Raw genomic sequence first — 27,990 nt, 5'->3', positions numbered from 1 at the left:
CAACACACCATACTACCTTCCCTCCCCCCAAAATTGCCCATTTTTCTTTTTTCTTTGCCATTTTGCCATATAAGCACCAGGGAGAAGAAACAATGCCTCTTTCAGAGTACAGACAATAAATCAGTGCACTGGATTCCAGAAATTCATTTGGACATTGCTGAAACCAACAATACAGAGCAGTTAATGATCTCCCATTCTTTGGATAGTTTGGGACGAAAGCAATGCAGCTTTACAAATGGGCCTAGCAAAAGTGGAATTTTCAAAAGGACTAGCTAATTCTCCCCTTACTGGAGTCAGCCATCCTCAATAGCACATTCACTCCAGGCTTGAAGGATGAAAACTGTACAAGCCCTCGAGCCTGGACTAAAGCACCAAACTTCTCCCACGGCACTGCGAGGGGCTGATGCATCGCTGAGCCATGCTCAGATCTGCTCAGCTCAGCCCAGCCAGCAGCTCAGCTGACTCCAGCCTCATCCATCTCCTCTGGAGGGCAGGGGACCCCGGACACCTCTGGCTGCTTTTGATTGCAAAATGGGGCTGAGAGTTCCTGAGCTCCTTTAGGTACCCACTCGCGCTTCCTCCAGAGCTTCTCCTGAAAGGCAGCGTGTGTTTTGGAGGGAAATTGAACAAAGCAATTGAAAATATCAATATAAAAAACTACATTATTTGACCAGGGCTAAAACATTTTTGGCTTAGTACACACTACATCTAAAGCAGAAGCTCAAAACAGATAAAAATAAGTACATGAACTGGCATTTAAATTCTGATGTTTAAAACAAAAATGGATAGTTTTGAAATACTATCAATTCATGTAAAGATGGTGGAACTCCTACGCTTCAGAGTCATATGCCCTGTAAAACAGACACAGCTTCGGGCTTTTCCTCCCTGTATGTCTTAACTGCACACACAACTGAAAAAATAAATAAAGCCTACGAAAAACTATGTCCACAAAAGTGGTTAGAAGGAACACATCTTGTTTGCCTCTGCATACCTTGGTCATCTGGAAATGCTGGATATTTCTCGTGTGGAAGCAAACTGCAATAAATAAATTGGTTTACATAATCCCCAGCAACTCTGGCTACCGTGAGGATGTTGTTTCCATAGTCACATGAAATATTTGTTCCATTCAAGTTCGGGATAGTTCCATTTATTTGTATTATCAGGGCCTACATTAGACAAAAAAGTCAGCTATTATCACAGAAAATTATATTTAGAAATTGTCAACATTTTAGAAGCTTTTCAGAGATAGGCAACTCCAAAACAAGCCCACAGACAGGGTCTGTCTTGAAACAAACAATATTTTTATAGAAACTTTTAAAATATAATTAAAATACTTTAAAATAGCAACAATACAAAACCAGGAAATGAGTTTACTCTGCTGTCTGCAGCTGATTGTGTTTGAAATTTTGCGACCCTCCCCCGTGTGTTTGGTGCAGCAGCTCTGGGTGGTTTCTGTCTGTAGGCTCAGCTCTGGGTGCTGTTTCCCTGCAGATTTGGCATCCAGCTGGCTCAGGCTCTGGGGTGCAGCAGGCCACCCCTGCTCCCCGGGAGCCTTGGGCTGATGCAGCAGCACGCAGCAGAGCTCAGCATCCCCTGACCCACACCCAGGCCACGGGCAGGAGCACGGGTGGCTACCTGCCCTGGGAGCAGGCAGGGGCTCTGTGCACCCTGCCGGGGACTGATTTGGAACGGGCAGCAAACGCACCGGGTTCTCTTTGTCAATGTTGATCTCGGGCTCCAGGATGGTCATGGAAGGGCACTGCTGCACTCCTTCACTCACACTCGCCCAGAAGTTGGCCCCTGTGAAGTTGGTGCACTCATGCTGCAGAGAACACCTGCATGAACAGAGGAACAGCTTGTGGTTGGTGAGTTTTAAAACAGGTGATAAAAATGTTTAATTCCTTGTGAGGGAAGCTCCTGAGAAAATCTTGTGCCTGTATCTTTCTCCTTCATCCTTGCAGCTAAGCCTTAACATTTGCTGCTACGGTTTAAGTGTCTGTTTGCCATGATAAAAACATGTACTCCCACAGCACCAGTGGAGCAGTAGGATTGAGGAAGGCAGGAAAAGGCCAGCTGAACCCAAACTCAGGAGGAGAGGATGGCATTTTGTCCAACATCTTCAGTTTGCAAAGGTGGAATCTAATTTTGAATATGCCTTTTGCATGTGATTGTCTTCTACTGGTAGATGAGATCTGCAGGGGCAAAACATGGACTTTGACAGGGTGTGCGTTCTCCCAGTCCCATGGTTTGACACCTGCAAGAGATTCTTTGCACTGGCAGCTGCCTGTGGCATGACACTGCAGCTGTGGTGAAACCTTGGCTCTGAAGAGCATCCCAACCCTCTGGGCCACATGCAATAGTTTCTAACAGCCCGTATTTTGTAAGGAATGGGAAAAGACTGTTGGTAGTGTGACTGTGGGGAGATACAGGAGGCACCAGAAACTCTGGCCCAGGCTGAGGGCCAAGGGCAGGCTGCACGCCCAGGACACGGCGGGTCCTACCTGGTCTCCATCGTGCACCACCCGCAGTAGGCGTCAGCGGCGGCCAGGCACTCCGCGCACGTCGAGTACTGGCTGCAGGCAGCCACCTTCACCCGTGTCATCTGCACGACAACAGCACAGCTGCTCCCAACGTGGCACAGCCCCACAGGAACCCCCGGCCGGGGCTGGCAGCTCGGCCAGGCGCAGCTGGAGACAGGACACCAGCGCCTCGGGCTGCTCCTTCCCCTGCAGCGAGCTCGCCAGCAGCAAGCCCTGGCATGGCTTGGAAGCTGGAGCTGTGCCTCGGCCACCTGGCATGGGGACGAGCCCAAGAAGACACCTGCTGCCCACTGGGGGCCCCTGGAGCCTGTCCAAGCCAGGGGTCACAGGCCTCAAGACAGGAATGATGCCCTAGGGCTCGGGAAACCACAGGGTTTGCAGCCAGCTGAGCTGAGCTGGGCTAGGCTGGGCTGAGCTGCTCCTTTTCAGCTGGTGCCATGTGAGACCAGGCTACAGAACGTGACACCACACCTTTCAGAGGTGTCAGATGGACATAGCTTTACAGCTTGTCCCTCTCTGTGAAAAGCTCTCACCCAGACCTGCAGAAAGCTCCTCTCCAGACACAGCCCAGCACTCTCTGGCTGTTTACACAAAGATCAGAAAGCAGCACCACTCTGGAAACCTTGATTTGTGAAAAAATCAAAGTACCTCTGGGGACTCACTTGGCAGGAGCAGTTGGAAGGGAAAGCATGTGTTGGTTTCTGCTCTCTCCCCCTTTGATCTCTAAACATTTGGGAAGGAAACCTGAGTGGTTTGGAACAGTGGGGACTGAAAATGTGAGGTGCCAAGAGCCCTGAGCTCCCACCAGGCAAGCACACTCCAGGCTGCAGGCTCCTTGGCCAGAGCCCCACTTCACTCACAGCACCTCACTGTTCCCCAGCCCTGCGGGGCTCAGCACCCCACCCCAACCCTGTCAAGCTCCTGGGGAGCTTCCCAGGGTGCTCTCTCCACCAAAGAGAAACTAACTCATCAGATTTATTGGGAAAGAAGCAGCCAGAGGAGGCACCACGAGCACCACACCAGTTGTGTGATCAGCCCGAGTGGAGGGCACAGCCCAGCCAGGGGCTGAGATGAGACTGTCAGAGCCATCAGCTAAAGAGGCTTCCTGGGAGGGGTCTGTGAAATGATAATGACCAATCTGCAGGGAATTAGAGCTCGGAAAATACAAATGCAACATGTAACATTTGGGGATGTGCATCTGTTTTGACAGATTCAAATGTAATTCAGGACAAACCCTCAGTGCCTGGAGCACTCAGCTCTCATCTTCCTACTCTTAGCTTGATGGGGATGGGAGCGCCTGTCTGTACCTGCTGCAGATCTCCAGGTCTCTGCAGAGCCCTCCTGCCAAGCACTGAGCAGAAACCTCCCCAGGGACCACTTCTGACAGGCAGACTTTTTGTCTGTAGGATCTCCTGAAAGCCTCCCCAAAAACCATGTACTGTCATTTTGGGGTTTCTGTACAGGAACAACCTTTGCTTATTTCTGTGCTTATTTCTGCACTCCCGTAAGTGCAATCTGTTTCAGTATCTTTCACTCTTCTTTTTACCTGACCACCACAAAGACCTGATAAGTTGGGCTGCATGGTGTTACTACCCAGCACAGGAAAATGCATAGGCACCCCCCCAGAAAGCCCAGTGACAGCCAAAGCCCTGAACACCTTGGCTCTCACCTTTAAAGAAAACCTTATTGTCCCTTTCTGTTCCCAGCTCTGAGCTAAATAAATGCATGCTGTGCTCCAAGAACTGTTTTGTTGAGGACTGAAGATCTCACCTGGTAAGAGGTCATCAGGTAGAGGTAAGTGGAATCAGAAGGGTCAAACTGCATGATGGGATGGACAGGCTCTCCGTAAGCCACCGAAATGGATCTCCTGCTAATAACCTTCATCGTGCTGTCCAGGTTTATCTGCAGAGAGAAGAGGCCACTCACTGAGACCATTTTCAATCACTAAGGGCAGAAGATTATTTCTCCTTGGTTATAAATAAAAACCAGAGTGGTATTCAGTGGTGCCCCCAGTTGTCAAACCCTGTAATCTCTGCACACTTTGCAGGCTGCACACACAGAGCTTTCCTGGAAAGTCAGCTCTGTGTCTCTGGGCAGGCATGGCACGGCCCAGAAAGCCCCAGCCCTGCTCAGTGATGCAGGACCCTCGCTGTCCCTGGCCCCTCTGAGGGGCTGCCTCTGGAAAGAGTCTGGTTGGAGGCTCTACCCCTGCACAGCTTCATCCAACGGGCACAGCATGTGTTACCCATGCAAGTGGCACCAGCCTTCAGGCCTCGCATACTCACATTCTGTACAGAGAACATCGAGTTTCCAAAACTTAATGAAAAACAGTGAAAATCAGCAACAGGGCTGTGCAGCATGGCATCTCCTGCTCCCTGCATATTTGAAAAATAAGTGCTGTCACTCCCAGCCAGAAGAAGCTTCTATCCCTGCTGACTTCAGAAGACCACGGCAGCTGCCACGAGAGTGCCAAGTCCTACCTTGCCTCATGGATCACCAGCCGAAGTGCTGGCAGTGATGGAGGAGGCTGCAGAGCATCAGCCTGCCTTTCAGTTCTCTGAATGTCTTGGCATTTGACTTGAAAATTCAGTAAATTAAATGTGGCATTGCTGAGAGGAAATAACAATGAGGCTACACAATTTCTCGTGACAGTCACTTTTCAGCTTAAAACAGAAAGGGAGTGAGGAAAATTCTGGCCTTCTTACCAGCAAGGGAAGGAATAATTGTAATGACCAAGTGTGCCTCTGTTCTCTAAATGTGGATTAATTAATTAACATAGGTTAATTAATTCTTACACTAGAGCAGCACTGACACACCCCAGTATGACAGCACAGGCTCAGGCTTCTCTCTGCTAAGAAACATAGCACAGAGAGCTGTGCAGAAAAAGGCTACTATCACTGTGACCATTTTAAAAGCCAGCTAGCCAGAAGCTAAATTATTTCCCTGGTATTACCCATGACCTGAGCCCTGACATTCCCCACTGCATCCTCTCTCCCTGGCTGCTGAGATGTGCTCCACGTGGCTGTTTGCAGACACCTGTGTCTGGCTCCCTCTGCCTCCTGGGCATGTTCACCCTACACCCTCTTCACACAGGCAATTTCCCTGGATTCCAGGGGGCTGCAGGCTCTGGGGGAGAGCCCCCACAGCAGCACAGAGGGGCAGCGACCACCAGGTCTGGAGCAGCAGGGGAGCAGGCTGGGGTGGGCTGGAGGACACGGACTGCCCTGGGTGCTGGTGGGAGCACAGCACTCGTCTGCCTCCACACTGCACTTCCACATCTGCACACATCAGGAGAGACCCCTCCCTCCCACCCTGGCATGCCTTGCCCCGGCTGTGCTGCCCAAGCACTGCTGACCCTCTCATGATGGCTGGATTGGTCCTCACCAAATGCCTGTCTGCAGCCAGAATTGTGTTAATTCGCCATACATGCCCCTGGTAGCCCTAATTGCTGCTGGCAGGAGCTGGGCAAGCACTCTTTCTGTCCCTCTGCTGTCTTTTCTCAGGCAACAAATCTGAACGATTTGCTCACGCGAAGTGCCTTGTGTCCCGTGCCAAGGAGCCCCAAAGGTAGAAGGGCTTCTGGCTATGCGGCTGTGTTGTAGAATTAGATTACAGCTATCTGAGCAAATTATCCCAGCACAGGGTAGCCAGGAGCCTCTCCCTAATGGAGGCACTGCAGATAAGGCTGGTCTCTCCGAGATGATAATGGAGCAGAGCTGTTAATGCCGTGTGAACAGGCTGCTCTGCGTGTGGCATGTGCCCCCCAGCCCGCTGCGCCTGGCCCAACGCCAGCTCCCTCCCATCCTCACAAATTACCTGCCCCTGTGGGCAAAAATCAAAGCAGGGAGCCTCTCTGTGATTGTTCCCACATTTCTGCCAGGAGCACTGAGATGCGAGGGAAAAAACTGGGCAAGTTTTCTTCCATCCAAGTGTTTTGATCCAGTATTCCACATTATGCATCAGTCCCCCCAGGCAGAGATAAAGCAGGTATCAGCTGTCTCTGCTCCAGGCCTTTTCCCCCTCTTCTCTATGGACTTTTGATACTGGCAGTTTACCAGACTGCTGTGCCTGCCTGGAATCAAAACTTTCTCTGGCAAACTTCAAGCACTAAGGTTACTGAGAGCTTGGCCTCGTGTCCTGGCTGCAGAGCTGGGGCATTGCCTCACCCTGCATCACCTCTTACATGTTATTTAGAACAGACTCCACCAAGGGTTCACACCTGCTTTGGATTCAGCTGTGAAGAAGAATCTCTTTCTGATTCCCCTGTCTACATGGAGTCTTCAAAAGTCAGCACCTCAGAGGGAGAACTTATTAGAAGAGCTTTTAATAATTTTAATAACTTCAACAATTAAAATAATAACAAAACATTGTAATTAAAATTATATTACTTTGTGTATATAATAATATTGTTTTTAAATTATATTAATACAATTAATAAAATAGTTTAATAAAATTAATTTATAATTCAATGCTGCACAATAGCATTTTCAGCTTAGGGTTTATCAGAAACATCCTGTTCACATGGCAGCCCCGAGCAGTGATTAGCAGCCACCAGTCATCAGGCAGCGTGTATCACTGTCCAGGCCATGCAGTACCCAATGGCTTCTTCATTGCCTGAAGGAAGCAGGTGCTCGAAGCAAGTAGACAACAGATGTCATCCCCTGGGCAGAGCAGAGGTACTGGAAGGGGGAGCCGCGACACCCACCCTGTCCCCAGCCCTGCTGCCGAGCCCCACTTGCCTTCAGGAGTCCTCCACTGGCCGTGCCCAGGAACACCACGGTGTAGTTGTTGACGCTGGCCACGGCCACGGCAGTCAGGCCGCCGTAGGTGAAGACGGGGCTGGCTGTGACGGGGTTCACGATGGCCAGGGGGTGCTGCAGGTGCGCGGCGCCGCAGTCCAGCTGCTCCGGCTGCAGCTGGGGAGAGACACAGACATCAGCGGGCTGCACCAGCACCAGCGTGCTCCCGTGCCGCCCCCGCAGGAGCACTGGGGACACACTTCTCAGAGTCTGCTCTGCCTTCCTAGAGCCCCTCACTGCTGAGCCGCAGAGCGGGAAAATGCAGCTGGCCCTGGCTGCTGAGCTGACCCCAAGGGCTGGCACAAGGCTGGTAGCAGGGCTTCCACATCCATTCCCCATCAGCTGCCAAGGGGCAAAGGCACTGGTTAAGGACTTGTCATTGACCTGTGTCTATGAGCAGGCATCTGACTTGTTTGGCCGAAAGCAAGACAACAGACTTGACTCTCCTGTGCTAAACTAATTAGTGCATTTGCTGCATGACAGCAGCACTTACAAGAGGAACTGATGCCTCACATTCCTACTACCCTGCCAAGATGCACCCAAGATTTATGACCCCTCACTCCAAATCCTCTGAGATTCTCATGTAATTTCTGCTCAGACAGCTTGGATGGATTCAACAATGCCTGAACATCACAAAAGTCTCACTGCCAACAATTCACCTGCAGTCACTCCCGCAGCAGCTTTTCTGAGCTGCAGCAGGTGCAGCTGGAGCCCTCCACATGATGAGCACGTTTCAAGGGCCATTACCACGTCATCCACAGTGTCACCCCAGGTTCAGCCTGGGGGACACTGTGACCCCACTGTCACACTCCTTGGCAGGGCTGGCATTCCAGCAGCAGCAGGTATCTGCAGGTCACCTGTGCACAGTCCAAGCCCCACTTGTGGGAGGTGCCTGTACAAAATTCCAGAAAGAGATGCCTGCAAGGTTGCAGCCCACACCCCAAGGACAAAGCACATTTGTGCCTTTCTGAATCCAGTCATCAGGCAGACAGCACTGCCACAGAAGCTGACAGAATTCTGAATTTACGCAGAATAAATGCAGGGATCTGTGTCTGTCAGGGAATGGGAATGCAATTTCTATCAGGCACAAGGTGACCACCAGCCTGTTCAGCACAGTCCTTCCTCCCTGGGCTACACCAGGGCCTGGATACTAATTCCCTAGTCATCATCACTATTTCATTAACAGAACCAGGCTAAAGCTTTGGCTCTCTCCTCTCTCCAGACAGTTCAGAAGATTAAGCAAATCTTCAGGCTCTGCAACAGGAGGGTGAGAATGGGCAAGGTCTCTCTGCAGGGTCATCCCACCTCGGGGTGCAACTCTTGCCTCATGCCCATCTGCCCCCAAGCCACCAGGTGTCTTGGGTTGGTGCCACACCACAGCAACACATTCCTGGGGAGAAGTGGGGAAGAAACATGCTAAAGCCCAAAGGGAATGCAAAGTGATGGGGCTCTGTATGCATAAGCAAGGGATGGTGCCCTTGCACCAGAAGAAGAAACGAAGCCCCAGACAGACGCCCTCAGGGGTCAGGGACCTCCCTGTCGTGGCCACGACGGGTCCAGGGAGCAGTCAGCACGGGGACTGCAGGCCATGGCACTGCCCACTCCTCTGCCTCGCACGTAGAGGACAGCAGCAAACCTCACCAGGAGCTGCGGGTGCCAGCCAGCCCTCGGTGCATTGTGGCAGCTGGTCAGCAAACAGCTCGGGCCACCCAGCAGAGCAGTCACACCCCTCAGCAGCACAAGAGCACGCTCCCCTGCCCACAGGGACCGTGCTGCTGCAGACACATCCAGGGCTCATATCGGTGCTGCTGGGCTGGCACAGCCGCAGTGCCACTAGAGACAGGCTGGGTCTTCTCCAAAACCACCCTGACCTTGGTCCCCTGTGCCCCACCAGAGCCTGTGGCCACCACTGGCTGTGCCAGACACGGAGTAACAAAGCCTGATGTGAAAAACTTCCTCTGCTCAGATGAGTGCCAAATGCGGCTGTAGCTCTGCTCTTAGGGGACCAAGACGAAAGGATCAAGTTTGTGGATGCAATGCTAAATGCATTTTGCAGTTTTACTGCATTTCATTCTAGTAAAAAATAAAATCACAGCCCAAATTCTTAAATGTTTTCTCTGTAACTGGGCCACACAACTCTTTTTTATGCTATACAGAGGACATGGCAAGCCATTCATATTTCTGATTTAATGATTCCTTCCCTTCACAAACAGCTATTTAGAAATTCACTTGGGGTTATTTACTTGTCTTAAGGATGATTATCTCTAGCTCTTCTTCATTACTCTTTAAGAATATCACCACCTGAAGCTTACAAGGCTCTTTCCTGCAGGGAAACTGAGGCACAGAGGCATCTCCAGCCACCTGGGTCCTCAAGGGATGCTCAGCACCTTCTCTCTATGGCAGCTGTGCAGGAGCTGGGACCAGCATCACTGCCTGCCAGCCTGAAAGGCATGGCCCTTCCTTCTCACAGGTGGCCAAAATCACAGGAAGTCCCTTATCTGCAGCGCCTGCCTGCTTATAAATCATGTATTTCAGAGCTCATGTCAGTGCAAAGTGTTTTCCATCATAAACAGGATGTAACTATTCTAACCCAGGCCAAGCTTTATTTTGGCTGCACACATCCTTCCTCTGAAACACCTTTCTTCAAATGACATCAGATCTTCCAACAAACGGATGGGTAGGAGACATATGGTATTTCCCTCTCCCGGGTCCAAAGAGGGGATGACATGCTGTGCTGCTGCTACCCGTACCCCACAGCACCCAGAGCACAGCTAACTCCATCATAAACAGGATACAGCCAAGTCACATCCTTCTGCAGGCACCAGGCAGTCACCACAGCTGGGGAATTGCACTGGATGAATGGAATAGAAGGCCATCTACAAGTGGAAGGGGTTAAATCTCACTCCTTCTTAAATCAAGCTGCCCTATCCTGAAGTGGGAAAAGAACAAATGTTAAGTTTTCTTCCAAAACCAATCTCTTTCTATAATCTTCATTTTAAAACACCCTGTGGGCATTTACTGTATTGCCTCTATTTTTCTTTGACACGCACTGGGTACTCAGTAACTCACAGAACCGTGGGCTGGCTCCAGATCGAAACCTCCTGCCCACAAGACTCTGCCCCTCTGTCGCTGCTGAGGAGCCTCTTGGGCGAAGCTGGGCACAGCCACGGCCAGCACCAGCTGAGCTGCTCTGCCCTGCCAGGACGAGGGCAGCACGCTGCTGTGCCCCTGCACGCTGCACTTTGTGCTATTGCTGCAAAACTTCACAAGTGATGCAAATGAATTCAAATCAAGGGGCCACAGCTAAGAGGATGGTTACTCAGATTAACCCCTGAGTGCGACTGCAGAAACAAAATGGGACAGAGATAAAAGATTTCCAGCCACATCAGAGCTCAAGAGTTCAGTTGTCTTCACAGTGTGAGTTCAGTTCTTTATCCCAGGCCTATAAGGAGCATAAAAAGCGATTTTCCAGAATTTCCATTACAGCTCCCCAGCCCTGGGCATGCAGGATGTCCCTTCGGGAAGGAAGTCTGTTGGAAACAGAAGGAGGAAGAGGAGTGGTGAGGCAGCTCTCAGGAAAACCATGAAATGAGCTGATTTCTGCATCCTGTGTTTGTGACCTTAAAAATAGTTCTCAAGCAAAGCTGGGGCTAATTTGTGACTCAGAAGCTGCGGCGCAGAGGAAAGCCCAGAGCCCCTGCCCTCCACGAGGCCACGCTGGCTGCGCTGCAGCAGCTCCGGAGCAAGAAGGCAGCCCGGCCCCTCTCTGACTTCGTATCAGAGAGGATTAAAGTGCTGGCTTCCAGCATGCCTGGAGTCCTGGGAAAATGACACAGCCAGCATCGGATAATCCGCTCCAAACTTGTTGATTTGTGGGACTTAGCCATCATCTTCATAGGCTCAAAATTTGGCAGCTGCTCCCACACAACTGACATTTTCAGGCCATTAAAGGCTGTGATAAAAGGGCTCTAGTTTTATCTCTTGCCTTCCTTAACATAAACCATTAGGCTTTTATTAACATTTAGGTATGACTCAGGGAAATTTCTGACTGCAGAGCGAATATTCAGAATAATTAGGATACTGTCTGAAGAGAATAGCAGGACACAGACTTGCACTGAACAGCAGGGACAGGCTACAAACCAGCAGGGAAATATTGCATAGGAGAATGGACGCAGCCAGTGATGCCAAGCCAGCCTGGCTGCGTTATGCTAAGGGAGAGTACAAGCCCTGCTCTGTGTTGGGCAGAGCCCAGACCGAGCACACACCCCCAGCATTCCCCCGGAGCTCCCCGTCCCCCAGCAGTTTGTACACACAATCACTCGTTTATCTGCTGCAGTGTCGCAACCAGACCTGTCAAAACCAGGCTTTTTGGGATGCCTGGAGGAAAATGTCATTCTCAGAAGAGGACTCCACTGTTGAGGCACTTGAGATGTAAGCAGTCTCCAGCTGCAGTGCCGCTCAAGGGCAGGCATTAGCACAGAGCTCCTCAGACTTCCCATCACATTTTTTAGGCAACAGGAGGCAAATCAATGTGCACTTGTGGCCAGTCAAGGCACTCAGGCTGAGAATCTCTGGCAAAATGAATCTGGACAATTTTTTCTCAAGAATTACCAACAGCACAGTATCCACGCAGCACAGCAGACATTCTTGAAAAACAAAAAAAAAAGGGCTTAAAGTGAGACTTGCACTCTGGTTTGCTTAGACAAGTTCCTCAAGCGAGGAGGTGGGGGCTTTGCTGTGTTTTGCCCGTTTGCACAATGCCAGCCCTGGGCTAGGGTACTTTGTGAGTCACTAATGTGACACCAGTAATGGTCTATCCCAACATCCCTCTGCTCCCAGCAGCCACCTAGACCTTGTGCCTGCAGGGAACTATCACTCCTAGAAAACTCATTCTTCCCTCTCTCTCCTCTTGACTCCAAACTTTTCTTTCCTGCCAGCTCCTAAATTTCAGGCTCTTGGCAGCCTCACATGGGACTGTGGCTGAAGTGAGGAGGGGGACAGAGCACAGAGGGCTGCTAGAAGGCAGGACACGGCAAGCACAGGACTGACGGCTGGGGAAAGGCACAGCTGGGTCAGGCCAAAGCACTGCAACTCAGCAGCAGCAGCCATGCTCACCTCCACTGCAGCCACAGACCTTAAACCACCAGAGGTGTGAGACTGTGAGTGCTGGAAGAGGCTCTCAGCATCCCAGATCATCTCAGAGGGCAAAACCCAAGCTCCATCTGCTGCCCTGGCAGCGGCAGCCCTGGGCAGACAGCACGTACACCCGCCCGGCTGCTGCCTGCCACAGCCCTCAGCAGGAGGACACGGGCTGGGACAGATCAGGGCACTGCTGGGCTGCAGGCACAGCCAGTCTGCTACAGCGAGGCCAAAGCCTGACAACAGCTTGAACGACCACAGGTCCCTACTGCCATCCAACCATCTGCTGCTGTGAGTCCTCAGAGGCTCCAGCCTCAGCTCCAGCAGTGGCACCAAACTCGGATGCCTGCAGCTGACAGTGTGATTCCCCTCTAAATCTCCTCTGCTCCCTCCTCCAGCCACAACTGGCCCAGCTCACAGCCACCATCACTCCATCAGCCCCAACCCTGTCTTGCTCACCCCAACGGGAAAAGAAAGCTGAAGGCAATGTGGACAGGTGACTGGCAGGACCTGCACAGCCCTCCCCCAAAACACCATTCCCAGCCCTGGCAGCCCAGCACGGGTCCCCTTTCCTTGCTCCACCAGTGCTTCCCCCAGCAGGGCACTGAAACAGCAAGTGCAACAGCATGGGGAATGCTCACGGTGGAGAAACATGAAAAAGAAGCACTTTTTAAACTAAAATTGCACATCCTTCATGCCGCCAGAAAGACTGGTCAAGCTTATTATGTTAGCCTTCATCCTGCATTAAATACAATACTTCAGATTATACAATCAAATCCACCAGGAATGGGCAAGCAGAGGGATTAACAAACAGGCTCCAGAGGGGTTGTCACAGTCAGAACAGCACGTGTTTGAGCAGCAAGAGCTTGTATGTCCTTTAAATTCACCCCTCTTGGAAACTCAGCTCCTCTTCCCACTCCCTGGGGACAAGGGGCTGAGCAGATCAGCGTGCCTCAATTCAAGGACACCCACTTCTGCTCAGAGGCCCAAGAGACACCTCCCCCATGGAAACTGCTCAGAGTAAGACGCTTGGTTTATTTAGGCTGTACTTTCTCAGCTGTTCTTTCCTTGCTACCCCTCCACCACTCAACCTGTGTTTCTCATTCACATTCAGCTTTGGCCTCAGTAACCAACCTCAGACCATTCAAACTCTCTTCCACAGGGAAGAGTCCCTGATGAACCATGAGTTTGGCTCCTCAATCTTTGGTCGTTACTATTTTATTATTGCTAGTACTAACACTTAGCACTTCACATGCTCCAAGTGCTCTGAAGGCATATCTGTGCAAGTCAGGGCTGAAAAAAGCATCCATTAAAGTAACAGCTTCTTACCTAGCACAACCGGACTTTTTCATGTGTCAGTTCAAATCTATTTCATTTAGCAATAGTTTTTAGTAAATGTTTTCCTGTATTTTCCTCATTAGTTCTGCTGAATCAATCAAGCCCTGAGATAATGAGCAGAACTCTACCCTTCTTTTACACATCCTAAGTAAAACCTGCCTCTGAGAAGCAGCACTGCTGCAGTGCTGTCCCCGTCTGGGTACCCCCCCTGCATCACCTGCTCCACAGCCTCAGCACCAGAGTCCAAAAAACAAACCATCACCATTTGATCGAGCACCCCGCCTGCAGAAGAAGCTTGTCATGGAAAGCTTAATAAAACCCTTTCTGCCCATTAACTGCACACTCCAAATGCAGAAGCACCCAAGCTATACGGATGTAGTCTACAGGAGACACACCACTTCCCTGGATCACCAGGGCAGCCTTCCTCCACTCTAACCCCTGTCCTCATTCTGGGGGCAGAAGAAATTCAAGTAAAGAGAATTATCAGTGCAAAGAAAGTGCAAAGGATGAACGTGTGAGCCAGGCTCCTCCAGCCTGTGGCCAGTCCTCACACCCACGCCGTGTCTCCTCCAGCAGAGGACAGCAGGACAGCAGGTGAACAAAGCAAAAGGTGTTCTTCAGGCATCACTCTGAAAGCACCGTGCCTGTTGAGATCTCCACAGATTCAACTCTGGAGGTCCTCACTCCCTACCCCATTCCCCTCCCAATTAGGAAATTAGGATTATGATAATTATATAACTTGGATAATTTCAAATGTTGTAACAAATCAGTGATCCTACTGGATTCAGCAACTGAGCACTGCTCGGATTGGGTTAAATTATGTAAGGCTTTCCTTTTCTCTATCATTTTATATTTTGTCTTCAAGATTTGTAGAAGCTGCTGTTCCCAAAGCTTTTTGGAGAGACCCACTGAGCTTACTGTGATACCAAATCTCAGCAGGAAATGGCACTACAATTAGGAGATTCCAGGGACGTAACACTGCAACACCAGCTCCTCCTAAACCTTGACATCTTTTTCCAGCAGCTAATGCGAGTGCAGCCAAGTTGAGGTTCCACAGGCAGAGAGCCCCAGCAGCAAGGCTGCCACCAGAGCAGTGTCCTGGTTGGGAAACCCAGGAGGGATACGCAAGGAGCACCCACCCCAGTCCTTTACCCCTCACCTTGTTCCAGAGACCCGTACACATCAAACCAGACATTCAGACATTTAGCCCCAGTTTCCTCCCTGTTTAATGGCATGCTACACCGATTGCCAAAAGCCCAACGTGAGCCCCTGTCCTGCAAAAGGCAGTTCCCAGCCTTGGGAAGCCACACACAACAGCACACCAGTCCTGGTGCCTCTGAAGCACCATGTCTAGGTCTGTGAGACCAACTGAAGGATGACAGGGACTTGCAAGCCAAACAACTTTGGCTAAACCTCCTCGTCTTTCACCTCTCCCCTTCTTCATCGAGTGCTATCATCATACTGTAAAATTTCCCTTCCTAACATATTTTCATGAACATGCCAGGTTTTCAATAGCTCCTTTTATTTAGGTGTCCCACCAGAGACGGCAGTAGCCACAAGCAGCTCACAGCCTGCTGGATGTTGGCAGCATGCAGCAGACAGTGGATGAAAACCAAATAACCATCAGCTCCTGCTCCAGAAGGGAGCTGTACACAGCAGCAAAATACCTTCAACAGAGATGAGACAGAAATGGAAAGGTAAGTTCCAGGTTTCCTTCAAATAATAAATGTACATGTTTTCAAAATCCAGACTTTCAGGCAATTTTGCTTCTGGGTTAGAATTGAAAGATTTGTATTCCAGTTCCACTTAGAATACATAACCTGCAGACATCTTGTAACAGCAACAGCCCTCAAATGGTTCAGGCCCAAAACAGGCAGCCTTGTTCCAGTAGCTGGCACAGCATCAGCTAGGTTCTGTGGCTGCAGATGCAAACATGAGCCTGCAGCTTCACTGGACACTGGGACTTTCACTGGGGTTTGAGCCTGGGCTCACCCAGAGCTCCACAGCTCCCACAGCAGCACTCCTGGCAGCCAACCCATGATTGTGGCTCTGGCCATGTTGCCTTCAGAGGAGTGGCACAGCAGAATAAGCCCCCTAACTTGGAAAGAGCTGAACTGTCCAAGTTAACCCCTATCATGTTGCCCACTGGAGAAAAAACCCATCTGAGGAGCCTCTTGTCCCACCTTGCAAGGCTGTGCGCATCCACAGGCCTGATAAACGGGAGGGGAAGGCAGCAGGTCAGACCACGTGCCATCCCTGTGGCTGCAGGATGCCACAGCCAGCACGTCCCCACTCCTCAGAGACATCTCGTCCCAGCTCCCACAGAGCTGCGGAAGGAGCCAGCGTGCGCTCTCTGCGCTGGACAAGCCCTGCTGGCCCTCAGCAGGTACCAAGGCAAGATCATCGTGGGCTTTGCTATCCACCCTGCCCACAGCACAGCACATCTGACAAGGGCTCATCTGGGCCCGGTTTGATCTGGGCTTTCCCAGGCTCAATCGTCCCACAGCCCTGCAGCCTCACTGTCAGAACAGCGGCTGCCAGCAGAGCTGCTCTCCAGATGTTAGGAATAAGCACAGCTCCCTCTGCTCAAAAACGTCAATAAATTCTCCTGGCCTCTCCAAGTGAGAGATGCCACAGACAGTCTGCCACCTCCTCCACCTGCTGCAGGGTGTTACAGCTCAACTGAAAACAACAACTTAAAATTGTTTCTTTACCAACCTCACAGGAATCAACACCAAAAAAACCCCACAACCAAACCCACAACCAAAACCACCCAATCTAACCAAAAAAAGAAATAGCAAAGTGGATCCCTCCTGTTGATTCCCTGTCACACTGTGGCCCCAGGGATGTGTGCTGGGGACGGTCACACAGGAACACTTGGGACCTCAATTCAAATCCCAACACTGCCACTCTTCTGACCAGAGACATCCATCAGGAGACCTGAGCACCCACCTCCCCACCACGGAACAAGGACAACAATGCTGCCCCAGCACAGCAGCTGCACTGTGCCCAGGGCTCACCATGCCAAAGGGACCTTGAGTGCATGGGGTTGTTGAAACACTGCCCTGGGGCAGGGCACTGGGGACAATGCCACCAAGCAACAGTCACCCAGCCCTGGAGCCATTTTTGCTCCTCCAGGCAGCCCGGGCTGGCACTCAGGGGCTCCAGGCAGCCCGGGCTGGCACTCAGGGGCTCCAGGCAGCCCGGGCTGGCACTCAGGGGCTCCAGGCAGCCCGGGCTGGCACTCGGGGGGCTCCAGGCAGCCCGGGCTGGCACTCGGGGGGCTCCAGGCAGCCCGGGCTGGCACTCGGGGGGCTCCAGGCAGCCCGGGCTGGCACTCGGGTGCTTAGAACATTGTTTCCAACCACCACAGGTTCCAGCCTGCCTGGTGCTCGCATTAAATTACCAGAGCCAGGGGCTCAGACTTACTGTTTCCAACCCCTCGATGGGAGAGGACATCAGAGTGCCGCAGCAGTGCCACTCAACAGACGCTGCTGGGATTCACAAGGCATGGTAAGGTGTTTCTGCAGCATCCCTGGGCATCCATACACATCTCACAGTGCCTTGTTCACTTCTACAGGTGCCCTCAGCCCCATTCACTGTAAATGAAACTTTGAAACATCAGAAAAGAGATGGCAAATCCCTTCATTTCCAGCCACCCCGACCCTGCAGCTGAGCCTGCATCCACTGTGGCTCCTGGGCCGGGGGTTCGCACTCACGTGCGGGAGTCAAACACCTGCCCTGGAAAACCCTTGGCTTTAGCCAAAACTACTCTTTTCCTGCTGTCCACCTAAACTGTTATTTAGTTACAGGGGATTTGATGAGCTCAATGGATCAAATCTAGTCTGAGCATCCAGGTACCAGGAATTACTAGGTCTGTACAGCCAGCTGCTGGCAGAGCTCTCCAGAAAGCAGCAGCATGCCTGTGACCTCCCTGTCTGCTGAGGGACTGGCAAACACTTTGTCTGCCCAGCCAGCAGCACTGGGCTCCCAGAGCAGGCAGGCACTGTGCCACAATCAGGAGCCAGTTTCTCTTCCCTAAAGCAGCACAACTTCCTTTTTCCAGGCACAGAAACTTTTGCCACTTTGACCGAATTTCCCTTTGCAATCTGGGACCTGTTTGAGCTTGAGATGCAAAGCATGGATGAGCCCTGGGGCCCCCAGGAAAGCATTCCCACCACCCACCTCCAGCTCGGGGGCACCGACCTGCTGCTCAGGAGACTCCCCTGCTTGGCACGGAGCACGAAGGGCATGCCAGCCCCGGCAGTGGGAGAGCCCCCGGGCACTGGCAGCCCACAGAGCCGAGCCTGCCTTCCCAGGAAGGATGGGGTTCACACAGCTGCCTGCGTGCACCTTGACTGCAGCAGCAGGTTGTACTCTCACATAAATTCCCAAGGAAACCAAACCAACAGCTGACCACAACTCACTAGTACCAGGTGAGAGACAGAACAGGCAGACAGTGCTCTGGCCTGGGTCCAAAGCCAGGCAAAGCTCACACGGTGGCTTAAACCTCTTGTCAGGGCACCCGGGGTCCCCCCTGACCCCTCGCCCCCAGCCCTGGCAGGGCAGCTGAGGGACACCGACCGCCCACCCTGTGTAACACCACATCCCAAGCAGAACAGACGATGGTGACAACCATGGTACAGCTCTACAGCACCTGGGCAGTGACACCTTGGGGTGCTGCCAGCAACTCTAAACTGCCTGCACTGCAAAACGCAGAAATTGGGCTTGTTACAAGAACTCCTGCCTCATTTTTAATGAAGAAATTAAGTGTAAATTCCCAGTTTCCTTTCTGTTGCTAATCCTCTGGATTTATTTGAGTAGATGTAGGGTTAGAGCACATTTAGTTTCATGTTTGGAATTTCTAAATTAGTATAAACCAGCACTTCAAAGTAACTCAGCTCCTATAAAACCCAATCCCGTGGAGATGCCACAGTATATTTGGACAGTAAGTAGATGCTTTGTCATATTCCCACGTGTATATGAGATTTTTTTCTTTGGGAACATTTTCTGACTGGTTTTAAACCACATTTCCATGCCCAGGCACACATACTTACAGGGATTGTTTATATAGTGTACCCAAGGAGTTCATTTTATTTAACAACCCATTATAGTACAGCTCACTGGTGGGTATCTCATCATTACACCCCCAAACACGGTGTTCAGTGACCATGCAGGATCTGACACAAAGCCACAAGAGCCAGAAACTTGAGAATTAATGCTGAAACATTTCATTATCCCATGCCACTGTGCCTATGGTTTTCAGCAGAGGAAACAAACTGGATTTTCAGCCTTTTTCGAGTTGCAGGCCCCAGAATATTTCCCAAGAGAGATGTAGCTCCCTGGCCAGAAAATCTAGCCCTAATGAATATATCTGCTTCCTGTACCTCTCCAGGAGATTTTAGGAGACCATGGGGCTCATGCTGTACCCACAGAAGACACTGAGTTTGGTGCAGCTGTGAGCATGGGATGGGGTTTCCAGTGCAGCTTTTCCTCAAATGAGCTTGTTCATCACAGCAAAATGTGCACACAAAGGTGCCTGACCATGTCCCCTGCCAAAATACCCACTGAGAGATGGAGCAGTGGCAAGAGGACACTGTGGGGGCTTTGCTACACTGGGACGTGGCTGTGATGCAGTGTGACCAAAGGAACAGCCAGGCAGACCTTTGTTTTCAGTGGCACTGAGGGGGACACTCCTGGCACGTCCCACTCCTGGCATGTCCCACTGCTCTTGAGCCAACCAGAGGCTGGGGATGGGCTCTTGCCTGCTTTGCTTTCTTATGAAATGCTTGTGTGGGATGTCTTCAGCACCCCGCAGCTGTGTCACACTCCAGCCGTGCAGCCAGCATAACCTTCAAACCCACTGGGCCATGATCCTCCCGGGTAGAACAGCTCAAATAGGAGCCATAAACCCACGCAGTGTCCCAAGAATTTGATAAGCTCTGTCAGCACACTGCTGCAAATGCTGTTACAGGCAGCTTGCTCCAGAGAGCTCCTACTCCTCTTCCCTTCTGGGGGCTTGAGTCCAAATTCCACATGGGCTTTGAGTGGGCAAAACACCACAGCGATTCCATGCAAGTATTCCAATTTAGCTGCATTTGACACAAAATTCATTATAAAAAACTATTTCTGTTGAGGGGAAGCAATCCTAGAGCTCACCCACTCACTGTCGGTGCAAGAAGCCATCCAACCTAAATCCTTCCCTCACACATCCTCCTTCCCCTGAGCTGCCACTGTGAATTCATCTCCTGGTACGTGACTTTTCAGCAGCCCTCATTGAGAAGAACCAACAGCCCCCACTCCTGACCTAGACCATCCTCCTCTGCACATTTTCTCCTCGTCTGACACAAAGCTGTTAAGCATGTGCTTAATTGCAAGTAAGCATTTCCATCAAAGACAGGGGCTGTTTCCAGGCCAAGCTGGTGGCTCCCCTTCCCCAGCCTGGGGGATGCAGACCAGCAGGGCAGCTGGCAATCCACCTGCCTCATCCACCCTTTACAGCCCTCTGTGTGGCCAATCCCACATGGTCAAAATGGGAGCCAAACAAGTGGCTGCCACCACATGGACCTGTGCAGGGACAAAGCCCCTCGTTCTGAGCCTCCCTCAGAGCCCACAGCACAGCCCTGAGTGGTGAGAAGCCCTGCCCCGGCTCCAGTCAGCCTGAGCAGAAACGCCGTGGGACTCACAGGGATGGCTGGCATGCTGAGTGCCCACTCCCAAAACCCCTCACGGGTGGGTGAGTGCTGGAGCTCCCTGGCTGAGTCAAAGCAAGCGCTGCTGGAGAGGAGCATTCAATTAGACTGGAGAGCACACAAGGGGTCAATGATTTTCCTTTCACACTGCATTACACCTAACAGCCCATGGTCCAGACTTGTAACAACTGACTACTTCAGCTGAACACACGCTTGGAATGAATCAGGCCAATATCAGGGTTTTTTTTCTTCCAAAAAGGAGATTAAAACCCAAGTATTTGGTCCTCAGGAAGAGCTAACGAGCCACACTTACTAACACCTATCAGTGATGCACAGACAATGGGAAAACTGGAAACCCACTAGCAGATACTGATCTGCTCTGCCAGACCAGCTGCTGCTTTAATACATTTTCCTGCTGCCTTTCCATGTTTGGGACACAAAATGTGTCAGAGTATTTCACTGTCTTGAAGGTGGAAACTGATGTTAGGTTTTTACAGCACAAAGAAACACCCTATTACAACTTTTCTCTTGACACTGCCACTCTGGGACTTGAAAATAAAAACAGGTTGTTGGTAAGTTGTTGGCAATTCTAATAATTAAGGAAAAGGAAAAAAGAAGGCTCTCCTGACTAGCAGGATGGCTTCCCAGCAGGCTCGATCAGCAGTTTTAGAGGAATATGCTTCAAATATGTGGGAAGTGTAGAAATATTAGGCATGAACGAATATTAATGTTATGCTTCATTTATATCGTGCTGTACTTGACATCAAAGGATCTCAAAGCAGCTTTACAAATGCAATCTGACGCTACATGAGTTGGGTTTCTGAGTAACAATAAATACGGGAGTACGTGGGAAACTGAGGTACCTCGGGTTCAATGACTGGTTCAAGGCCAGTGACACAGCAGCAATGTCAGCTGGTACTAGAATCCAATCTCCCCATCCATCTTATATCACCACTGGTCTTACTGCTGTCTCCACATGAACAAATTTTCTTGCAGCCTGATCTTGCCATGGTTGCAAACACGGAGGGTTCCCACTGACTCCCAATGGCTTGGCAGTGCTCAGTTATTTTAGCTCATTCCCCTGCCCCTTTATCCTGTTGCTCATCCCTTCAAGAACACAGCATCCTTCTCAGCCTTTATGGCATCAGTGACAACAGGCTCCTGGTTACCCTCCCTGGCTACCCAGGTAGGACTTGGAGAGGAAGGTGCTACCAGGAACACACATTACAGCGGAACAGCGTGACAAGCCAGGACCAAAGATGGAGTGAAATCTCATCTGAGCGCAGTCTCCTTTGAGTCACTCATTAATTAGCTGTCTAAATACCTTACTGGACACAGCACTTGATACTTTCAACATCAGCAGACTTGTGATAGTCATGATTATTTTCTTTACTGAACAGAAGTTAGAAAAAACTGTACCTCCACAGCAGTCCTGGAGTCCTGGGGAAGCTCAAGGGTGATGGGTGCTTCTGCCACTATGTTTCAGTTATGACCAGGCTGTTGGTTCACTTCCCAAGCGCCTCCAGCAGCCCCAGCCCCGATGCTGCTGCTTGACCTGCCTTGGCAGAGGCAGCTCAATCCTGCCCGGGGCTGAGGGGCTGCTCCACAAGGATGCTGAGCATCAGCCACAGCCAACAAGAACTACGGGTGCCTACACATCCTGTGAATAAGATTCCTGACTCCCAGTGAGTCCTCTGAGAGCCGTGACCATGCCAAGATGTCAGGACTGAGCTCCCAGTGTTTAACACACCCCGTCTTTGTGGAATTAGCGCCAGCTACTAGATTTGCTGGCTGTCAGGCAGCTTGTACTTTGCCACCAGGGAAAAACTGTTCAACTTTGCTAGAGGAGGTCTATGAACCAAGTGCATTAAGACTACATATTTTACCACAGAGTGGAGATGCCACACTAAACACTCCGGTTACCATGGGAAACCTTTCTCTCTTTGCCACTGGCATTGCACAGGGAAGCCCAAGCCCAAATGCTCTATCTCGCCTCTGAAATCAAACAGATGTTTTCACAATCTTTGATGGAGCCGAGCTGTGCACTCGTCCCAGAGGAAGGGAAAAATGCAGCGTTAAAACAGTCCCTTCCCCTCTCTTTTTTCCCAAGCATCGTATATTTTTAGTGAAAAGGGAAACAGGCGACTCTGTCTCGCGCTAACATTTACGGCCACTCGGTAACGAATTGTGACAATGGCAAACTTCTGCCGCGAACGCAGGGAGCCTGTGTGCCATCCCTGGGAGCCTGTGTGCCGTCCCGGGCAGGGCTGTGCGCCGCGGGACAGGACATGGGGCTGGCGATGCCCGCGGACATCCGGGCGCGCAGGGCACCCACGAGAAGTGGGGCACGCACGACCAGGTCAGGGGAACGATGCTGTCCCCGAGCAGGCAGGAGGGTCTCCGGGGAGAGCAGGGAGGGCAGCGGGGTGTGAGGCTCAGCCGCCCGCCCGGGGGAAGCGGGAGATGCTCTCCAGCTCGGGGGAGGTGGCGACAGCAGCGGCCACGGGACGGGACAGGAAGAGATGGGGCTGCTGTCCACCGCCGGCTACCGGGTCCCCGCGCCCCCTCGCCCCGGCAGGTGCCCGCCGCCCGCGTACCTGTATATTTCTCTTCTCGCAGGCCGGGCCGGTGCCCTGCACCACGCTGTCCAGCACGGTAACCATGCCGGCGGCCGGGCTGACGAAGCAGGAGTTGCGGGCGGCCCGGATCGTCTCCTCGATCTCGGCGAAGCGGAAGACGCAGAGCGCGGACTGCGGCCGTCCCCGGCCGCCGCCGGCTCCGGCCCGCTCGAAGACGCCGAAGAGCAGCTCCTCGGGGGGCGGCGGGGCCAGGGCCGGGCCGAGAGGAGCGGCGGGGCTGCGCCAAGCCGCCCGCGCCGGGAAGACGGAGACGAGGCGGGTGAAGGCGTCGGCGGCGCTGCCGCAGCGCAGCCCCAGCTGGATGTAGGACTCGGTCAGCTTCTTGGTCTCGCCGCTGCCGTTGAGGGTGGCCTCGGCCGGCTCGCCCAGGCAGATGCGGGCCAGCAGGCTGTGCGCCGGGCTCTCCTTGTCGCCCGCGTTGGCCTCACTGTTGAGCGCCAGGTAGGCGTACGGGCGGCGGGCGGGCGGCGCGGCCCCGTGCTGCAAGAAGGCGCGGACGAAGCTGAGCTTGTGCCGCGCCTTGTCGCCCGCCTTGATCTTGAGGATGTTGTCGTCGGAGGGGTTGATGTCGAAGGTGAAAAGCTTGGCCAGGTCGCCGCGGGCGTTGAGGGCACGGATAGCGATCTCGGGCGTGTTCTCGAAGCGGTGGTCCTCCAGGCTGTTGTTGCGGGGGAAGAAGGGGCTGCCGAAGCCAGTGTAGGTAGCGGCCACCAGCAGCCGCGCCCCGCCGCCGCCGCCGCGGCGCAGCACCAGCCCCACGGTGGAGGCGTTGGGGTGGTTGGCCGCGACGTTCAGCATGCTGGGGAAGACAGCGACCGAGTCGCTCCCGCCCGGCGGGAAGCGCACGGCCACTGCCGAGATGTTTGCCATGCTGCGCAGCTGGCAGAGGCCCTGGTAGATGGAGCCGCAGACGACAAGGACGCCCTGCTCCGGGTCGGGCTGCAGGATCTTGTTGTAGTTGTTGGTGAGCACCCTGGGGTGCTCACAGGAGGCCTGCGGCAGCTGCGGTGCGTGGCACAGCGGGCTGTCCAGCACCGGCCCCACCGCCGCCTCCGCCTCCAGTGCCAGCTCGCCCCCCGACAGCTGGAACAGCCGGTTGACGGCCGCCAGGTAAACGCGGGAGCCGGGGCCGTCCAGCGCAAAGTTGTTGGTGAGGGTGGGCGAGAGGAACTTGCGCTGCACCTCCAGGCCGGCGGCTCGGCCGGGCAGCAGCAGCGGCAGCAGCGGCAGCAGCAGCGGCAGCAGCGCGGGCGGCCGCGGCTCAGCGCCTGCCGCCGGAGCCGGGACCGGAGCCGGGACCGGAGCCGGAGCCATCCCGCCGCCGCGCCGCACAGTGCATGTGCCCGTCGCCGGGCGCGGGAGGGGCGGGCGCGGGGCCGCTTCCTGCGGAGGCAGCGCCCGCCGCCGAGCGACGCCCGCGGGAAGTGGCGGCCGCGGCGGGGGGCGGCGGGGGGCGGCGGGGCGCGCGGCCGCGCCCCCTCCCTGCCCCCGCCCTCCGCCCGCCCCCGCGCCCGCCCCCGCGCCGCCGCTCCCCGCGTCCCGCCGCTCCCCGCGTCCCGCCGCTCCCCGCGTCCCGCCGCTCCCCGCGTCCCGCCGCTCCCCGCGTCCCGCCGCTCCCCGCGCCGCCGCTCCCCGCGCCCCGCCGCTCCCCGCGTCCCGCCGCTCCCCGCGCCGCCGCTCCCCGCGTCCCGCCGCTCCCCGCGTCCCGCCGCTCCCCGCGTCCCGCCGCTCCCCGCGCCCCGCTGCTCCCCGCGTCCCGCTGCCGCGGCCCGTCGTGTGCGTGCGGTGAAGTTACCGCTGTCTCCCGCGCCGCCGACTGGGCAGCACCGAGCGGCTCCGGGGGGCTTCGGACAGGGCGCCCCCGCCGCGTGAGGGGCTGCCCCGGGCTGTCCCCCTCCTCTCCTCTGCCTCCTTCGCGTGTTCGAGCAGGACAGGCCGGGGGGGAAGGGGCGGGGGAAGAAGCACTTTTCCCAGCTGCGGAGCAGCGCGGCGAGCCGGAACACTCCCTCCCGGAGCCCCCTGGCAGCCCACACGTCCCCCCCGCCATACCCGCTCTCTCGCTCCCCGGGGACCGGGCGGGGGACGAGGCCCCACCCCGGCAGCGGCTCTGCCCGCACGGCTCGCCAAAAGCGGAGCGCAGAGCGGCCTGCGCGTCTCCTCTGCCCTCCAACGGGCGCCGCTTTAACAAGACCCAAAATGATTTCCCAAATTACACACTGGGATGATGTAGGGGACAGCCCCTGAAACACCACCCCATCCCGTGGGATCGCTCCCCCTGAGCGGGTTCACTCCTGCTGCCTCCCTCCCCGCCTGCGGGTGTGTCAAGCGACTCCTCGCCGCGAGGGGACACGAGCGCTCCCGGGCAAGGCTGTACCGAGAGCCAGGGTCCCTCCCGGGATGGGGACAGACGGGGCCGCGCATCCTGCAGCAGAGACTTTGTTTGCCCATGTATCTCACGTCCCTGCAGGCTTCATGAACCAGCCCTGAGCAATTAACCAGCCCATTACCCAGCTGGCCTCCTGCCACAGGATCGTGACACAGGGCACAGCCAGCGGTGGCCCAGGGTCGTGAATCCCTGGGCAACACGGCCAGGTCCCCGCGCAGGAGGGGACGCGGGTGTGCTGCAGCGCATGGCAAACAGCAGGGTCGTGACATGCTCAGCGCTATGTGCATGCTTCAAGCTGAAGCACTGGCAGAGAACAGGCAAGAGGAGTGGCTGTGGGATGTGGGCACAGCATCCTTGCCTCCAGCGGGTTTCCCCCAAGAGCGGAGACCTGGCTGGAGCACCCGTGCACTGGGGGAAAGTCAGCTCGCTCTCGCGGTGCAGCTGCAGCAGTTGTAGCAGCACAACGACGAGCGTCGACATGGAGGCATCGTCCCATCCACAAAGAGCCAGCAGCCTTTGAAACAAGGGTGGGAAATGGAGGCTGGTGTTTGGTCACAGCTGCCTGGAAATGCTGCACAGGCGAGCCCTGGAGAGCTGTCCTCCCTCTCCCTCTCCCCAGGCTTAGTCCCCTGCCCATGCTTGTGGCATGGAACTTTAGTTATACAAAACATGTTAGTGAGGCTGATGGGGATTCTGCACGACTTCTGTTCTGGAGAGAAAAATCCTCTGTTGTTGTCTAATCTCATTTCTACACCTGCCAATTTTCCTTTCCCCTTCCTGTCTCCTCACCCTCTTCAGAGCACTAATTAATACACAACTGCCTTGGCCGTGCCATGTCCACTGAAAATCTGCATTGAATTAAATGCTTTGCTTTCTTGCTATCTAACTCATTGTCTCAGCTAATCATATCCTTAATTAAGAATTATTAGCTGTTTTTAAATGTGGGACTCCCAGTTGTTAGTGGCTTTTTTTTTCCTTAAACTACAAGTTAGCAATTTTTAAATGTGATCATGTCTTTAATTGCAAAGAAATAAACCCACATGATCCCAAACCCTTAATCTGCCTATTTTAGGATTTCTTATGGCTGCTTACCCTGATAGCAGAGCATCTTCCATGTGAAATCAGCCTTTTAAGGCATATCAAATTAGGTTCCAGATTACAGTGAATTAAAAAAAAAAATAGGCCAAAGAGCATTGAAAAATGTGTGACTTACCCAAAGGTATCCAGTAGTGTCTCTGTCAGAAAAAAATTCCCCAGGAACTCTGACTCCTATTGCCTGTGCCAAACATTTGTCTACACTGATACAATTAAAGACAAAATATTTGTGGTATTGAAGGATTATTTGACAAAGATTTTATTGCTATTGTTGTTAGGAAACAATTTTCTGGTAAGATGCTTTGAGGGGAATATTTTCCAGAAATGATTTCCCACCCCTATTATCTGGGCTGTTATAAGCTCCAGTGAGTATTTCAGGATAATGCTCCTAATGGAGTACTAGAGGTTTTTAAATCTCTCACACACAGATCTCACCATTATTTTTTGTTCAGGAAGAGAAAAAGGTCAAAATTAAACCACAAGCCTCTTGTCATAGAGCATCACCCCCTGGCAAAATCCCTTCCTCTTTGACTCCTGTGCAGGTTTGAGGATACCAACCTCTCAGCTGGGGCAGGGGGAGAGGGGCTGTGCACACAGGAACTCAAAACTGCTTTAATTATTGATAAATATATTTACACAAGAACACTTTCCCTTAAGGGGAAACACGAGTTACTCATGCAATTACTCAGGTTATATTGACTCAACACTGTCAAGCCCCTGGATTTCATCACTTTAATACAGAGAGTATAAACATCTGTTTATTTAGCAGGGGTTATCTGTGAATGCCCATAGGGTGCCCTGTGGATCTGGGAAGGACGTCCACCCTCGCAGCCAGAGGAGGCCAGGTTTGCCTCGGCAGCTCTCGGCCCAGCACCAGCAGCCCAGGGCAGGGCAGAGCAGAGGAGCGGCTCACAGGGCAGGCATGCAGGACCGCTGGTACCTCGATGCCTGGGGTGACAGGGACCCCCAGGGACCTGGGAGCAGAGCAACGTGCTCCATGCCTTGGTGTCTGACACTGAGTGCGTGGGGAAGGCCTGGCTGGGTAGCACATGCTGCCACACGGGGTTGGGTAGCACATGCTGCCTTCCCCACATGCTGCCCCTCCTCTGCCCCACACGGCCCTGCAGAGAAAAGCCCGGGTCAGTCACCACAGAACGCCTTCAGGGCAGCCTGGCAGAGGAGCTACCACCCCAGAGCTGCTGTGGGAGAGCCCTGGCAGTGCAGTGGATCGGAAGGTGCTTCTGCTCTGACTCAGGCAGCCAGTCCCCCTTTTTCTCATTTCCTTCCCTCCCTGCCCCTGTGTGCAATTTGGGCCTATATGATTGCGAGCAGGTTGGCAGTCGAGCACAAGGTGAATTCACA

The 27,990-nt window shown here is 53.3% G+C and overlaps 1 protein-coding gene across 2 annotated transcripts in view; it reads right to left on the bottom strand.

Moving 5' to 3' along the window:
- The window catches only part of PLXND1 (plexin D1), a 68,792-nt gene extending 44,213 nt beyond the window's left edge, over window positions 1-24,579 (bottom strand). Inside the window, exons 1-6 of one of the 2 annotated variants that reach the window (XM_038149025.1) lie at window positions 23,106-24,579; window positions 7,280-7,456; window positions 4,311-4,442; window positions 2,502-2,602; window positions 1,706-1,835; window positions 992-1,166 (exon numbers count right to left, since the gene is read on the bottom strand). In XM_038149025.1, coding sequence (XP_038004953.1) covers window positions 992-1,166; window positions 1,706-1,835; window positions 2,502-2,602; window positions 4,311-4,442; window positions 7,280-7,456; window positions 23,106-24,461 — 2,071 coding nt within the window. In that variant the 5' untranslated portion in view covers window positions 24,462-24,579. The remainder of the gene's footprint in view (window positions 1-991; window positions 1,167-1,705; window positions 1,836-2,501; window positions 2,603-4,310; window positions 4,443-7,279; window positions 7,457-23,105) is intronic. The other variant, XM_038149024.1, reaches the window with a different exon arrangement.
- Between the last annotated feature and the right edge of the window lie 3,411 nt (window positions 24,580-27,990).

Source organism: Motacilla alba, chromosome 12, assembly GCF_015832195.1.
Source record: "Motacilla alba alba isolate MOTALB_02 chromosome 12, Motacilla_alba_V1.0_pri, whole genome shotgun sequence".
Classification (NCBI taxonomy): domain Eukaryota; kingdom Metazoa; phylum Chordata; class Aves; order Passeriformes; family Motacillidae; genus Motacilla; species Motacilla alba.
The sequence above is the reverse complement of the archived record's forward strand: the minus strand, read 5'-3'. Positions and strand labels throughout refer to the sequence as shown.